Here is a 12464-nt window from a genome sequence, read left to right on the forward strand (position 1 = left end):
TACTCCTCCCTCATCGCGAGGGGCTCAGCTCCCATGAGTGCTTGTAAAAAGCTTTAAGCTTGTCTGCTGGTGAGCACCACGAAAAACAAGTCTGTCTAGACAAATTATCAATATCTTTCCCTTGCAGAACAAGGCACTGAGATAAAAGATCAAAGGTGAACATCTCCCTTGGGAGCCTGTGCCCACCTGCCAGATCCAGGTGGGCATCAAGCTTGTCACATCCCTACCTCCTCTTGGCTCCTGGAGGCCACTACACTGCCCTGTCCCCTTCCTTTCCATTACCACTGCCAGCACCCCCATTGTACATTCGTTTTTCCACTTGCCCTGCTCTGGCTGCCCGGACAGACAAGGGCCTAGAGCCACCCCCCAATTGCCATTCTTCCTTTGCTGGCATGCAGACAAGCAGAGCAAATAAACCAGGCCCATGGGCACACGGTGTTAGCATGTTAGGAACACAGCAGGGAAGGAGGAACATGAAACCTCTATTGATCCCTTGAGGAATGATGTCCCTTCCTTATCTTATCAGATTCTCTTCACTCTTCAATTATAGTCTGTTGAAATTGGCCTCTTAACCCAAACAAGATAACCTGGGTAATGAGGAGAAGAGTGTGAAGGGAGGGGAGAGAAGGGGAGAGGAGAGGAGAGTCCAGTGCATTAAATTATGTATACTATTAGAAATGCCTCCTCTAGCATAACCTCTTTCACCTCCACTGTCCCCAGGTAGCACCTTCTTGCAGCCTGGGTCCTCTATAAGATACACTAGCACACATCCACATCCTTCTGAATACATGAGACCGAGTACACACGTTCCCTCAGATGTGCTAGGTGCCCCAAACAGCAGGTCCATACATGGCATCTCTGTGCGTACGTGTACGCGCTCCACCACGTGCCTTCCTTGTTCACACAGCTTCCATGATCACCTGCCGCTCCGCCACAGGCACGCTCACAGGCAGGTTTGTGTTACTGACGCTGCCCGTCTCACCAGATGCATTTTCCTCAGCGTGCTGCTGATGTGGCTTCCACATCACTTTGTCCAGAGGCCTACACTAAAGGACTCCTGACAAATACACGGGTCATCGCTAGGCACCCGCGTGCGCAGCTGTGCACAGCCACAAGCAGTGAGTGCACCACGCTGTGGCCCTGCCCATGGGAAACGCGGCTGCTCCGCAGTCATGCAGAATCATATACAGAGCCCCACAAACCTAGGTGGGCTTCCAAAACTGCATAGCACCATGCCTTTGTTCGCCCCTGTAACTCCCAGTACATGACTGCAGAGTTGCAACGTTTTTTTCCTTGGATAAGACTATTCTTTGTCCTTACACAGACCAGTAATATGTACATTCAGATTCTTGTGATAAGTCTATACTCCCAGCTGGAGCTGCCCTAGTGACATGCCCACGCTCCTCCTCGTACACATGTCATGGGGTATAGGGCAAGTCTAACCCAAATATCCATTACAGAGCAGGTTGGTGGAACAATAGGGGCTCGGCGGTCTCGCCACACAAATGCATGCGGGTTTCCGTGCTCAAATTACTTCACGGTGCACAGAATGATGCAGGAGCACATTCAAATGATGCAGAAGGTGCTTTCATTTTGGAAAGGTGGTGCTCTAGGCAGCACAAAGGTTTCGTTTACAAGGCCGGCACCCTCTGCATGCATTTTTCTAAAGACTTACTCCCCACGATCGCTTTACCCCTTGCCTTCAGCTGTGCCAGGGTCGTTTCCCTTCCACTGCCTGTGTCCCTGTGCCACCAGCTCTGCCGGTTTTGCCTGCTGGGCACCAAGCACCTATCTGTCTTAAAGAGGCAGTCACCCATAACTGTATAATTTTCTTTAAATACCACTGCAAGTCACAGAAATTTATATAGTCCACAAAAGGGTTAGGATCACAAAAATCACATTTTTATACATTTACACATGTGCTCTTACGTGCAAACACACAGACACACACATGCAGCTCCTCCCTGCTCTGCAGCTTGTATACCTCACCAGAATTCATGCACAGCCAGATTCACTTACTCTGTCCCCATCCTTTCCATCTCCCCCCTGTGCAGACCCCTGACACAGGCACACACATAGCCTGAAACTGTTAAAGCCACGTAAGGGAGCTGGATGTCACTATTGGATGGTCCCTCTCTGTGCCTTGCTTGGCGTGGTGGCCACCCTGCTCTGTGTGAAAGCACAGCAGGTCTGTTCCCGACAACAGTCAGGGCAGATCTTCCTCAGCCTTTCACTCCATCATTATCCCTTGCCCTTTCCTCCCATCCACCCCACCCCGCGCTGGTAGCTCTGCCTCTGTTAGAGAGAGAGGCACGTAGTCTCTCTAAAACTTGAATTTTGCTGTTTGTTCAGTATGGAGAGGGAATTTGTGGCATTATTCATTTTCCACTCCACCTCTGCTTACTCTGCCTTGGTCCACTTGTATCCTGGAAATACACTTCCTCTTTGCACTTACAGTATGCAAACATGGATCCTTTTTCCTCAAACATGCATCCTTCCTTTCCTCTCTCCTTATTGATCTCTAACTTCCCCATTAATTTTATATATAAATGCATATATGTGTTTATGTGTATATAATTTATGTATAAATGTATACATTTTTCAAGCTTGAAAGCCTAAATTCAAACAACCAAGAATGTTTTTCTGAGCCTAAATTTAGGCAAATATTAACAGCAGACACTATTACATAGCCACATTATGCTGCAATTTTCTGTTTTAAAGGTTGACTGACCAAAAAATGTTCTTAAAAGAATTTTTAGGGAAGTATGACTATGTTGAAAGGCAAAAGCCCCTTTAAGAAGTGCCCAAACATTAGTGCCCAAAGACTCCATCACAATTTAAAGAGAGTTTGAAAATGGGCGGGGGGATAATGAAGGCTCCCTCCTATTTCAGCCCAGCCTGAAGAAACAGAAGATCTATTAATGAAAATGAGGTCTAGCTCCAGGAATCAAAGGGCTGGGATATTAGCCCTCCCTACCTAAAGCGATTGGTCCTGTTCTTGTTGCCAGAGCCATCTAAACTACCCTTAAAGTAGAGGTGGCAAAGAGCATCCTGTCTGGCAGATACGTGAGAGTTTCATCTGCGCCTTTGTTGTCTTGTCACATTCTCTGCTTTTCCTGTTACAAGTTATGAGCAGAGATCAATTTACTTTGCAAAGTATGGATACCTCCCCTCTCAACTGAAATACGATGATGGGCATTTTGATGGGAGCCCGTAGCTGTTCCCGAGGTGATTTGCCTTCCAACCAGAGACAGAAGTTTAGGCCTGTGCCCTGAAGTCTGCAGAGAGGGGAGGTTGCTCCCCTTGGAGGAGAAGAGGCACTGCTCAACGTGCAACCAAAGGAATAAAAATTAAATTGGCTCCCATGAGAGAGGAATTAATAGAGGCAAGCTCCAGCATTTCTCTGCGCGAGTATGTGTGTGCACGCATGTGTGCCTGTGTTTGCGGGGTGCTAAAAGCACTGGGAATGATATGCCATGCAAATTTTAGAGCCTCTATGGGAATGGCAGAACTAGGGGATGAGAGCAGCCAAAAATGTCCTACTTCTATTTTTCATACAGGCAGAGACAAGTCCCCAGCATCCCCTTTCACTATTTAACAGTGAGGTTTGGGTAAATGTTTCATACATAGCATTTTCTAGAAAGCGTATCTGTGAACTCACAGTCCGTTAGCTCAGGCTTTTGGCACATCACTCTCCCTCCTCTCTGTCAAAACTAGTACACACATAAATCCCAAGCCAGACGGAGGACAAAGGAGTCTCCTTCCGTGGCCACGCAGAACTCCCGCGTATGCTTCCTTTAGCTTCCTAGCACTTTGTGTCACCATGTACGTGCCTGCCAGGAGATACGTTTTCCCTGCCATGTACCAGTATACTCATATGTAATATCCAGCCAACAGGCACATTTCCCCAAAGATGCATCTGCATTGTACTCACAGTCCCCATAAAAACGACCTGTAAAAACACGCAGTATGACTCTACCCTTTTTCCTTCCGCGTACCAACCTCCAGGCACATTGACCTTTCCAATTTCCTGACTATCTGTGCAAAGCTGCCCTCTACACTCCTCCTACCCCATCACTCCTCCTCACATATCTGTAGGGACGGACATACTTGTCCGGACACCTCTAACACATCACGCATATGCCCTGTCGTTCTTCACACTCCAACCACAGCTAGTTCTCTCCTGTGGCTCCAGTGTTGAACTATTGTGTTGTCCCTTTCCCAGCAACAACGGGTCTAGTTACAGGGTTATTGACTGGTTTTCTTGCAGACAGATGGATCTGCCTTTGGTCTCCCCACCAAAATCCAGCTCTGTATGGGCTGATTGTCACGGCTCTAGGGGTAGGGTTTCACCAGGAGACCACCCTCCATGCAAACATCCTTCACCCAGGCCACGGATGGTAATAAATGGAGTCAGGCTGAGCCGTAATAAAAGCAATTGAGTGGGTTACCTGTGCAGACATGAGATTTATACCTCCTCATATTTGCTGTGATTGTTTTATTGAGTTCTCAGTGCAGTTAGGATACCGTTTATTTATTTATTTATTTGCCTACTTATCGGGGGAGAGGCGGAGGCTGTCGCAATCTAGCTAACGTTCACCCTTGATCTTGTCAGATCGGAGCCTGAAGAGAGAGCTCTCCAGTTTTGCTCTGCCTTTTGCTAGATTCAGCTTTGGTGCATGAGCCCTGGCCAAGTCTCTCATTCCTTATGACAGATAACGATGTTTAATCTCTAAAACCGCGAGGACTGTCTGAATTACAAGCCTAGCAGAAGTTAAGGGGATGGCATGGAGAAAAGCACATGTGCATACATTGATTTCCTAAAAGAATCTTGTGAAAGAAATTCCTATCTATGCAGTGCCTGTTTTGGGCAGTGGGCTGTGATCTGTGCCCAGAGCCGCCTTATGCAGTTGCAGTAGAAGTAGTAAGCCCCAACATTGCTTCTGACTCTGTCATCACATGTGAGCATTCAGAAATATTAGCAGGTGCAATTGATCGGAAATGAATATTTGTAAGTGCAGTCTGAGGAGTTTGGAAACCAGGAGATTAGATTTGTGATTTTCAGCTGGGTAGATAGCCATATAAGTGCTACAAAATCAGCTTGCAGTTACTGGCACTGGAGAAAATTGGAGGCTAACGCTGAATATCATACTGTCTAGTGTTTCATCATGAGCCTAACAGTGTTTGTTGTTGGCTTTCCAGCTCCTCTAGCCAAGGGACAGCATGAGAATTACAGTTCTCATTTAATAAAGTATGTTTCCAGTGCTCAGGGGTATTTGGGGATCTTGAAAGGGGGCCTTTCTGCTCCCTGAAGACACAAAGGGCTGTGCTGTTAAGGTGTTTTAAAAATCATTTAATGTCAGATATCCAAATCCCTTTAAAAACTTCAGGTAGAAAAGTAAAAACAAGTAAGAAAAATCCACCTTGTATTACAAGTGCTCATGATTTTTATGCCAATCTCATGATTTTGGGCTCAGTCTCAGCGTTTTTTTAACTATTGAAACTGGTAAATCTGTGTGTGTGTGTAGACTGCAATGGATTAACTGAGATTACAGTGGAAAACTTCTCATTGTCATTAGCTCTCAGTTTAAAGAATGATTGTTTGGGTGCAAAACTCAAACCTTTCCGACTGCCTTTAAGAGTTACAATGATCACCAGAGTCATCTACACATGGATGGGATTTCCTGAAGCCCTAGTTAGCTGCACTGTCAGGCTGATGACAGATGCTTTTGAAAGTCTCTTTCTTTCCATTTAAAAAGAGCTTCCCTAAAAGTGGGATCCCTAAATATAGTGCAGATTGTAAATAGTGAGCCAAAACTGTTTGAATGTCGACATGCCTTCATTAAAGTCCATGTCAGGTTAAACTTAGTGAAGATCTGGCTGTGTTCAGCTGTTTTGAAGTATTATCTTTTTATTCAAGTAATACAGAAATCATTTGTTTGAATGGGCTTTAGGATCAGAGACAGTCTTTTGGATATATTTGGTATATAGTTGTAGACATGCCTTTGTTTTGTATACCTTGTGCGTGTATCGTACCGCAGAGGGTCCAGCTGGTCTACTAGAGCATTTTCTGTCTCTTTAGCCAATGCAAGAATATTTCGTATAGGATGTTTGCTTGTGTTATTACTCCCATCTAGTTATATATATTTGAAAAAGTTAGGAATTCCTATGGGATGCAATTCTATAACTTAACGGAGCTCTCTATGAAGAGATTCCTTCTGCTACTATTTAAATGTTTGCTTTCTTACTTCCCTGCCTTCATTCCTGGCTATACCGCTTTGTTTAAACCTGAATAATTCCTTTCCTTTTGGAGGGGCTGTGCCCTTCAGATCCCTGTATTGTTCTCACCACTTCATCATTGCTTGGCCAAGCCGCTTATATTTTCTCCTTTTTCCTCCCAAAGTTAAATGTTTTTTCACATATTAGCGATTCTGGTACATGAGGTTTAGCTCTGTAAGACTCATTCACCCAGTGCTGAAATGCAGCTACCTCTGTGGCAGAAAGCAGCAATCACTTACTAAATGCAAAAGCTTGAAAATGTGTAACTTCTAATGAAAATCAAGCTTTTTTACATCTCTACAAAAAGGAAGGATTGGCATTTTTAGATGATAAAGAGACTGATGTAGTACGAAACTTCTAGGTTCACAGATCAGGAAGCGCAAGACTTCCTAGTCACAACAATACTGCATCTGTTCAGCTATCTGCATCACAGGAAAATCAGAAAAAATGTGACTAGTTTATTGGAGTTATTTCCATACAACCTTTCAGTGGCCAGATATGAGGAATAAGACAAAGAGGAATGCTGTGAGCATTCATTTACTCTTTTGGCTGCAGTAACATTGTCTGTAACCTCTGCTTTATGAGCCTGTCCTTTATTTGCAATGATGAAAAGATGATAATACCAGGTTTGTGTCTGATGGAAAAGAATTTGAGTTTAGAGGAGTATATTCCTTATAATGAAGCCCAGTGTGACCCAGTTGCATTCTTTGCTCCACTGAAAGCGGCTGGCAATAGAAGTCTTTTACCCTGAGAGTGTACCCTGGTGCAGGAATTCAGTGGAAACCTTGGACTCAGCATCAGCTGAACGGGAGGATCCCTGCTAGGATCCCGAGTTGCTTCTGTGTGCACCAAAAAGTGCCAAATTATGAGACCTGGTAAATTATGCTGGGTACTGTCAGACAAGCCTTCCTCACTCCTGCTCTCCGCCAACCTGTTGTCAGTCAGAGGCTAATCCAGGCTGCAGGGCCAGTCTAATCCTTGCCCTCTCCATTGAGAAAACCGACCGTGTGCCTGCTGAATCCTCGCGCTGGTGATAGGTTTGTGCGACGCAGACACTTGCTCGCTGTGAACTGCGCAATTCGCCTGGCTTCCACTGCAGACCACGCAGTTTTCACTGCTCTTGGTTACTATGAGCAAACTGCGGTTAGAGCTGCTCTACGCTCTTCAGACTTCCCCCCTAGAATCTGTACGTATCCTCCCAGGCTTCCAGATTTTACATACCGTTTGGTGGGGAAGGTAGGGAGAGATTGAGCAGTGACACGGCTGGGGTGTCCTTTGGGGAAACGCTCAAGCTAGGCTAGCAGGGAATGACTCAGAAAGCTGTTTGCCTAAGGTTGGTTTCTTCCGCCTGTGGCACAGACCATGCCCTGATGTGCCAGCCTTGCTCCAGCCGCGGCTGTCTGTCCTGAGACACTACGTTTACCTCAGCCGAGGTTCTCTTCAATTGTATCTCCCTTGCCTGGGCTAAAGCCTTAGCTGATGTAAAACAGCATAGTTCGGGTACTGAGCTTGTTGTCGTTATATGTTGAGCTCGTTATTGAAGGATTGACTACACTGATTTTTAAAAGGTAGCTAAATACTGTTCTTTTCCTGTTACAGATATTAAAACTACCACATAAGGAATCCTTCTGATAGACCAAAATCAGCCAGAATGTTAACGGCAGAACTGGTAAGAGAAACCTGATCTCCTAGTATGCCATTCTTTGCTCTAACAGAGATACAACCCTGCCCATGGCCACTGAAATTGGTCACAGGCTCAATATTTCATTGTACAGTAAGCATATTTCTTTGGCTATTTTAATATGAGTCAGTGTGTGTCTCTACCCATAGGTATTTATAAAAAGCACATAATTAATGGAAGCTTTAACTAGGAATCATTAGCCAATTGTTACATAACATAACAGAAAACATATCCTCAAAACCAGGCACATGACACAAAAAATTAATGTATACTTGATACATAAGAGAAGATAGAGAATACCCCTGATGGCCTGACTGAGATGATATACCCACTAAACTCCATTCTCTGCCATGGGTTAGTGGATCTACTCTCAGAAACCCTCTGTCCAGGGTGTACCCAGAAGGCTGATCGTACTATAGCATAACTCCATAATCCTTTGGCCTTTGCATTCCTTGTAAAAGAACGGACAGAGAGTCCCAAATACTGAACCCAAGAGAGCTGAAATAGTGGGACAAATTGCCTGTGAGTGGGTTGTTCTGCTCTGCATTTGGGGAAGTGCGTGGAATTTGTATATTAAGAGACACAGAAAATAATGCTGCAATTACAATAGCTATTGCCTCTCTAGCTGCACAACCATGCGTCTACGTCCTGTACGTGCCTACTCCCGTCCTACTAAAGCTCATGGTCTAGTTCAAAAGATTTTGCTCAAGCTGGTTATCTTCCCATGAAACCTGCATTCTTAGGCTAACTGTATGCGCTGCAAACAAAGCAAAAATTCTCATTAACATCTGCTGCCACCCTCATTCTTGGGAGGCCACCACAAGGCTTACAGCAATGCGTAAATGAGTCCGGTTGAAGTGTTCTAACTTAGAGTGACCAAAGATAACTTGTCTATAGTATATGATAGATGGAAAGGTTCTCTTAGGACACACCATGCTCCAGAGAAGCTCCAGAGAAGTAAGCACTAATTGCTCACCAAAGAATTAAGAGCTTCTTTCACTCAGCTGCTTTTCGATTACATGCTGCTTATGTGTATATATATATATATATACACGTGTGTATGGGTGCGTACATGTACATAATAGTTTTATAACATATAGTACCTACTGTATGAAATGGGGACTGGAAGGCTCCCGTAGTACAAATAATTGCTTTCTCTTGATTCTGACAGTTTTTATGTGCTTTACCTAGTAACTAATACACTATCTTGATTTTTTTGCTATCATTAAAGCAAGACCACCACATAGCAGAAGGATTTTTTGATGAATCTTGAGGGGGTAGTTACGACTTCTTTTTTTCACTATAGCTTGTCTGTATTTTGCATTTGCATGAGTTTGGTTTCTGACAAGTCTCAATACCATCTAAATTACGTTTTGCCCCAAATGCATCCTGATATCTGCAGTGCATTGCTGACAGATCAGTGCAATGCAGGCACATATTCTTCATGTACCACAGAAAATATTTAATGAAAATATGGTTTAAAAGAGATTTTAAGGAGGCTTTAAAAGTAGAATTGAAATTGTTATGTTTTGTAGTCTTTCACCCTAAAGCCTTTGTTAATGTTAGACTAAGCCCCAGAAAGAAAGAAAATAAAATGTAATTAATACATTTTCAGAACTTCTTGAAATAACCAAAAGTAGCTTTTTCTATATACATGGAGCTTCCTGTTTTTGAGTCGAATATTCACTGTCTTTCTAGGGACATAAATAACTTCTCCTTTTTCTACGTAGATCTCATTCGTAGTCTCAAGATATTAAACCCCTCACAGAAGTAGATCTAACAGTTCTGGATATTGGGCCAAGGCAGTTTTGCGGAAAGTCCACATTTTGCGAAAATACAAAGACAGATATTTCTAGCAGATTGGTTTTAGAAATTGGCATCTGTCTGAAGCTGCTCAGAGAGTCAGTGTTAGATTAAGTCCAATTTACGATCATGCAGTAGGTAAGGGGAACACAAAGGAATGCGCGGTTACAAATGATTTACCCAATTCTATGTGTTTACTTTGGCAATGGGAGACAGCAAGCAAAATGTATATTTGAATTGTGAACTTAGACCTCTCCTTGTGTTTTGTAAGCTGGTTACTGATTCCACGGGCTCGGTGGAGCTCGCATTACCCTCCGTGGCAGCAGGACTGGACCCTTACACGCTCACTCCTTCCTATTCTGCTGGAATTTTTTCGCAGCTCACTGTCCTGTTCTTGGCCAGCACAAACTTGCAGATTTTCTGACCTGTGATATTATGGGCTCATTTCCTCACAGATTTGGGGTTTGGGGAGCCCCAAGCAAACGTGAGCACTGTGAAGCTGAGCCTGAATTTTTAGAAGGAGTGAGGAAAGCCTTAATCACATGAAGCCAAAATGCTCCTGTGCCTTGGTGACTACACACTCAAAAGCCATCACAATCTGAAGCAAACCTGGTGGGTCACAGCTGAGCCTCTTTAATATAGTAATACTTAGCAGCTACAAAGCCCTTGTCCTTTTCAAAGCATTTTATAAATGCAAACTAGCTGACACCTGTTCTCTCCTCCCTGTGAGAAAGATCAGTCTTTGTTTCCAGGAGGAGGAAAGTGAGGTACAAGCCCCTGGACCCTGCCGCAAACTGATGGCAAAGGCAAGAGCAAAATCTGGCTCTCAGCCTTCTGCCCAGGACATTGCATCCCCGATGGAAGGCATCGGGTTCAGAAAGCACAAGGCTGCGGCGTCGGTGACGCTTGGACACGAGCGTACTTGGAGGTAGAAGTCCGTGTGTGTCAGCCCCGTGTTTCTCGGAGAACGGTATCCCGTTCCTCCGAAGACCCCACAGCCATTCCTCTGGGCTTCCCTACCGCTGGCTGAATTCCTCGCAGGCGTAGCTGGTGTCCTTCCACAGCTGCCTTTGTAAGGTGTCTGAATGTCAAACTGTTATTATTTCAATACCTGACTGAGAGAGTAACGGAGACCTGGAGGTTTTTTAGGAGGGTGTATAATTAGCCGATCAGTATTATGTTACCCTGTTCATAACTTAATAACCATTTTAATACAGATGGCACACACAGGGATAATTTCCTAGGGTAGCCTAGCAGTATATTACAGAGACAGTGTGTCTGAGGGAATCTTCCTTAGCCAAGGTACATTCCACTAGCTAATTCTACCTGCTGTTTTCAAGATGATTTGGGATAATTCCATATCATTTGCAAAATATTAAAACCCATTTATATAGGATGCCAGAGTTAGAAATACACAGCCTGAGTTATTAGACATATTTTGATAAATCTGCTATGAAAAGCACAAGACAAAAAATACCACTGTGTTTTCCCTGCTATTTATTTTTGTTTCCCTTGCTATAAATACACGAGGTTTTAAAAATCTGGCTAAACTTGTTATATATCAAAAGGGCCAGCATGCTGACTTGCGCATTTTTTATCTATGTATGGTCTACAGGAGGCTGCACGTATGTTTGAACATACCCTAAATACATTTATTTGAAGGGGGAGCTCTGTATTTGGGACTATGTGCAAAATCTCCTGTGCTGTTACTCTATTAGTGAGGCATCTCATGTATTCTTACTCTATGCTGTGCCTGTTTCTACTCTTTGCAAATGTTGCACGCGTTAGTAGGGTCCTAGAGGTTGTATTTCTGTGGCCGTAGTCAGTGTGTCAGCGAAGGTGTTACACCAGAACAGCGTGATTACTTCTACCGGGTGCGTGACAGCGTGCCTGCGTTTTGCCAAGTGTGAAGGTCTGATGCGTGTTGCATCTGAATGTCCGTGTGAGCAGTCTGCGTGTGCTGCAGTGTGTTAATACTTGATTACAGGTATCACAGCCTTTTTTTTTCCCCTGCATCAATCATTTTGTACCTGTCATACGGTTATTTTTGCCACCTCAAGCCCGAGACCCTCCACCACCAAGAGTCCCACCCTAGCAGCGGGGGAGAGGCGGAGGGGAAACGGTTAGTGCTGAATCGACGCTGCTGGTTTCCAGCCGCCTGCGAGGGTCGAGGGGGGCCGGGGGCGGCCGGCGCAGGGCCCGTCCCGGGAGCGGGGCCGCCCCCGCGGCGGGGGCTGCGGCAGCTTGTAGTCCTCAAAGCCCCTCCCGCAGCCCGGGAGGGGGCCGGAGCGACGGCCGGGAAGCGGCTCCGCCGCGCCTCGCCGGCGGCCTCGCAGCGGCGCTGCCCGCGGGGGCGGCGCGGCCCGTCCCGTCCCGGGCCCCGTCCCGGGCTCCCGCGGCGCTCGGCGAGGCTGTGTGGGGCCGTGAGGAGGCGGGCGGGCAGGGGCTGCGGGGTGGCTCTTACCTGTTTATGGAGGAGACGCTGGGGACCGTGTCGTTGTCGCAGATGCCCTCGGCCAGTAGCCGGTCCCGGATCTCCCAGGCGAACATGGTCGGATTTTGTCTCTTGTACTCGGCGATTTTATCCACTACTTTGGGGGTCGCCACTTTGGGTTTGGAGCCGCCGATCACGCCGGGCTTGATGCTCCCCGTCTCGTAGTACCTGCCGCGCCGGAGCACAAAGGAGCGCGGTTAGCTGCCG

General features: G+C 45.6%; 1 protein-coding gene across 1 annotated transcript in view; it reads right to left on the reverse strand.

Moving 5' to 3' along the window:
- The window catches only part of PAX2 (paired box 2), an 85199-nt gene that overhangs the window by 66420 nt on the left and 6315 nt on the right, over window positions 1-12464 (reverse strand). The window contains exon 3 of the mRNA XM_085324835.1: window positions 12228-12425. Within this exon, the coding sequence (XP_085180961.1) occupies window positions 12228-12425 (198 nt within the window). The remainder of the gene's footprint in view (window positions 1-12227; window positions 12426-12464) is intronic.

Source organism: Rhea americana, unplaced genomic scaffold (assembly GCF_003343005.1).
Source record: "Rhea americana isolate MKP2758 unplaced genomic scaffold, rheAme1 scaffold_93, whole genome shotgun sequence".
Classification (NCBI taxonomy): Eukaryota; Metazoa; Chordata; class Aves; order Rheiformes; family Rheidae; genus Rhea; species Rhea americana.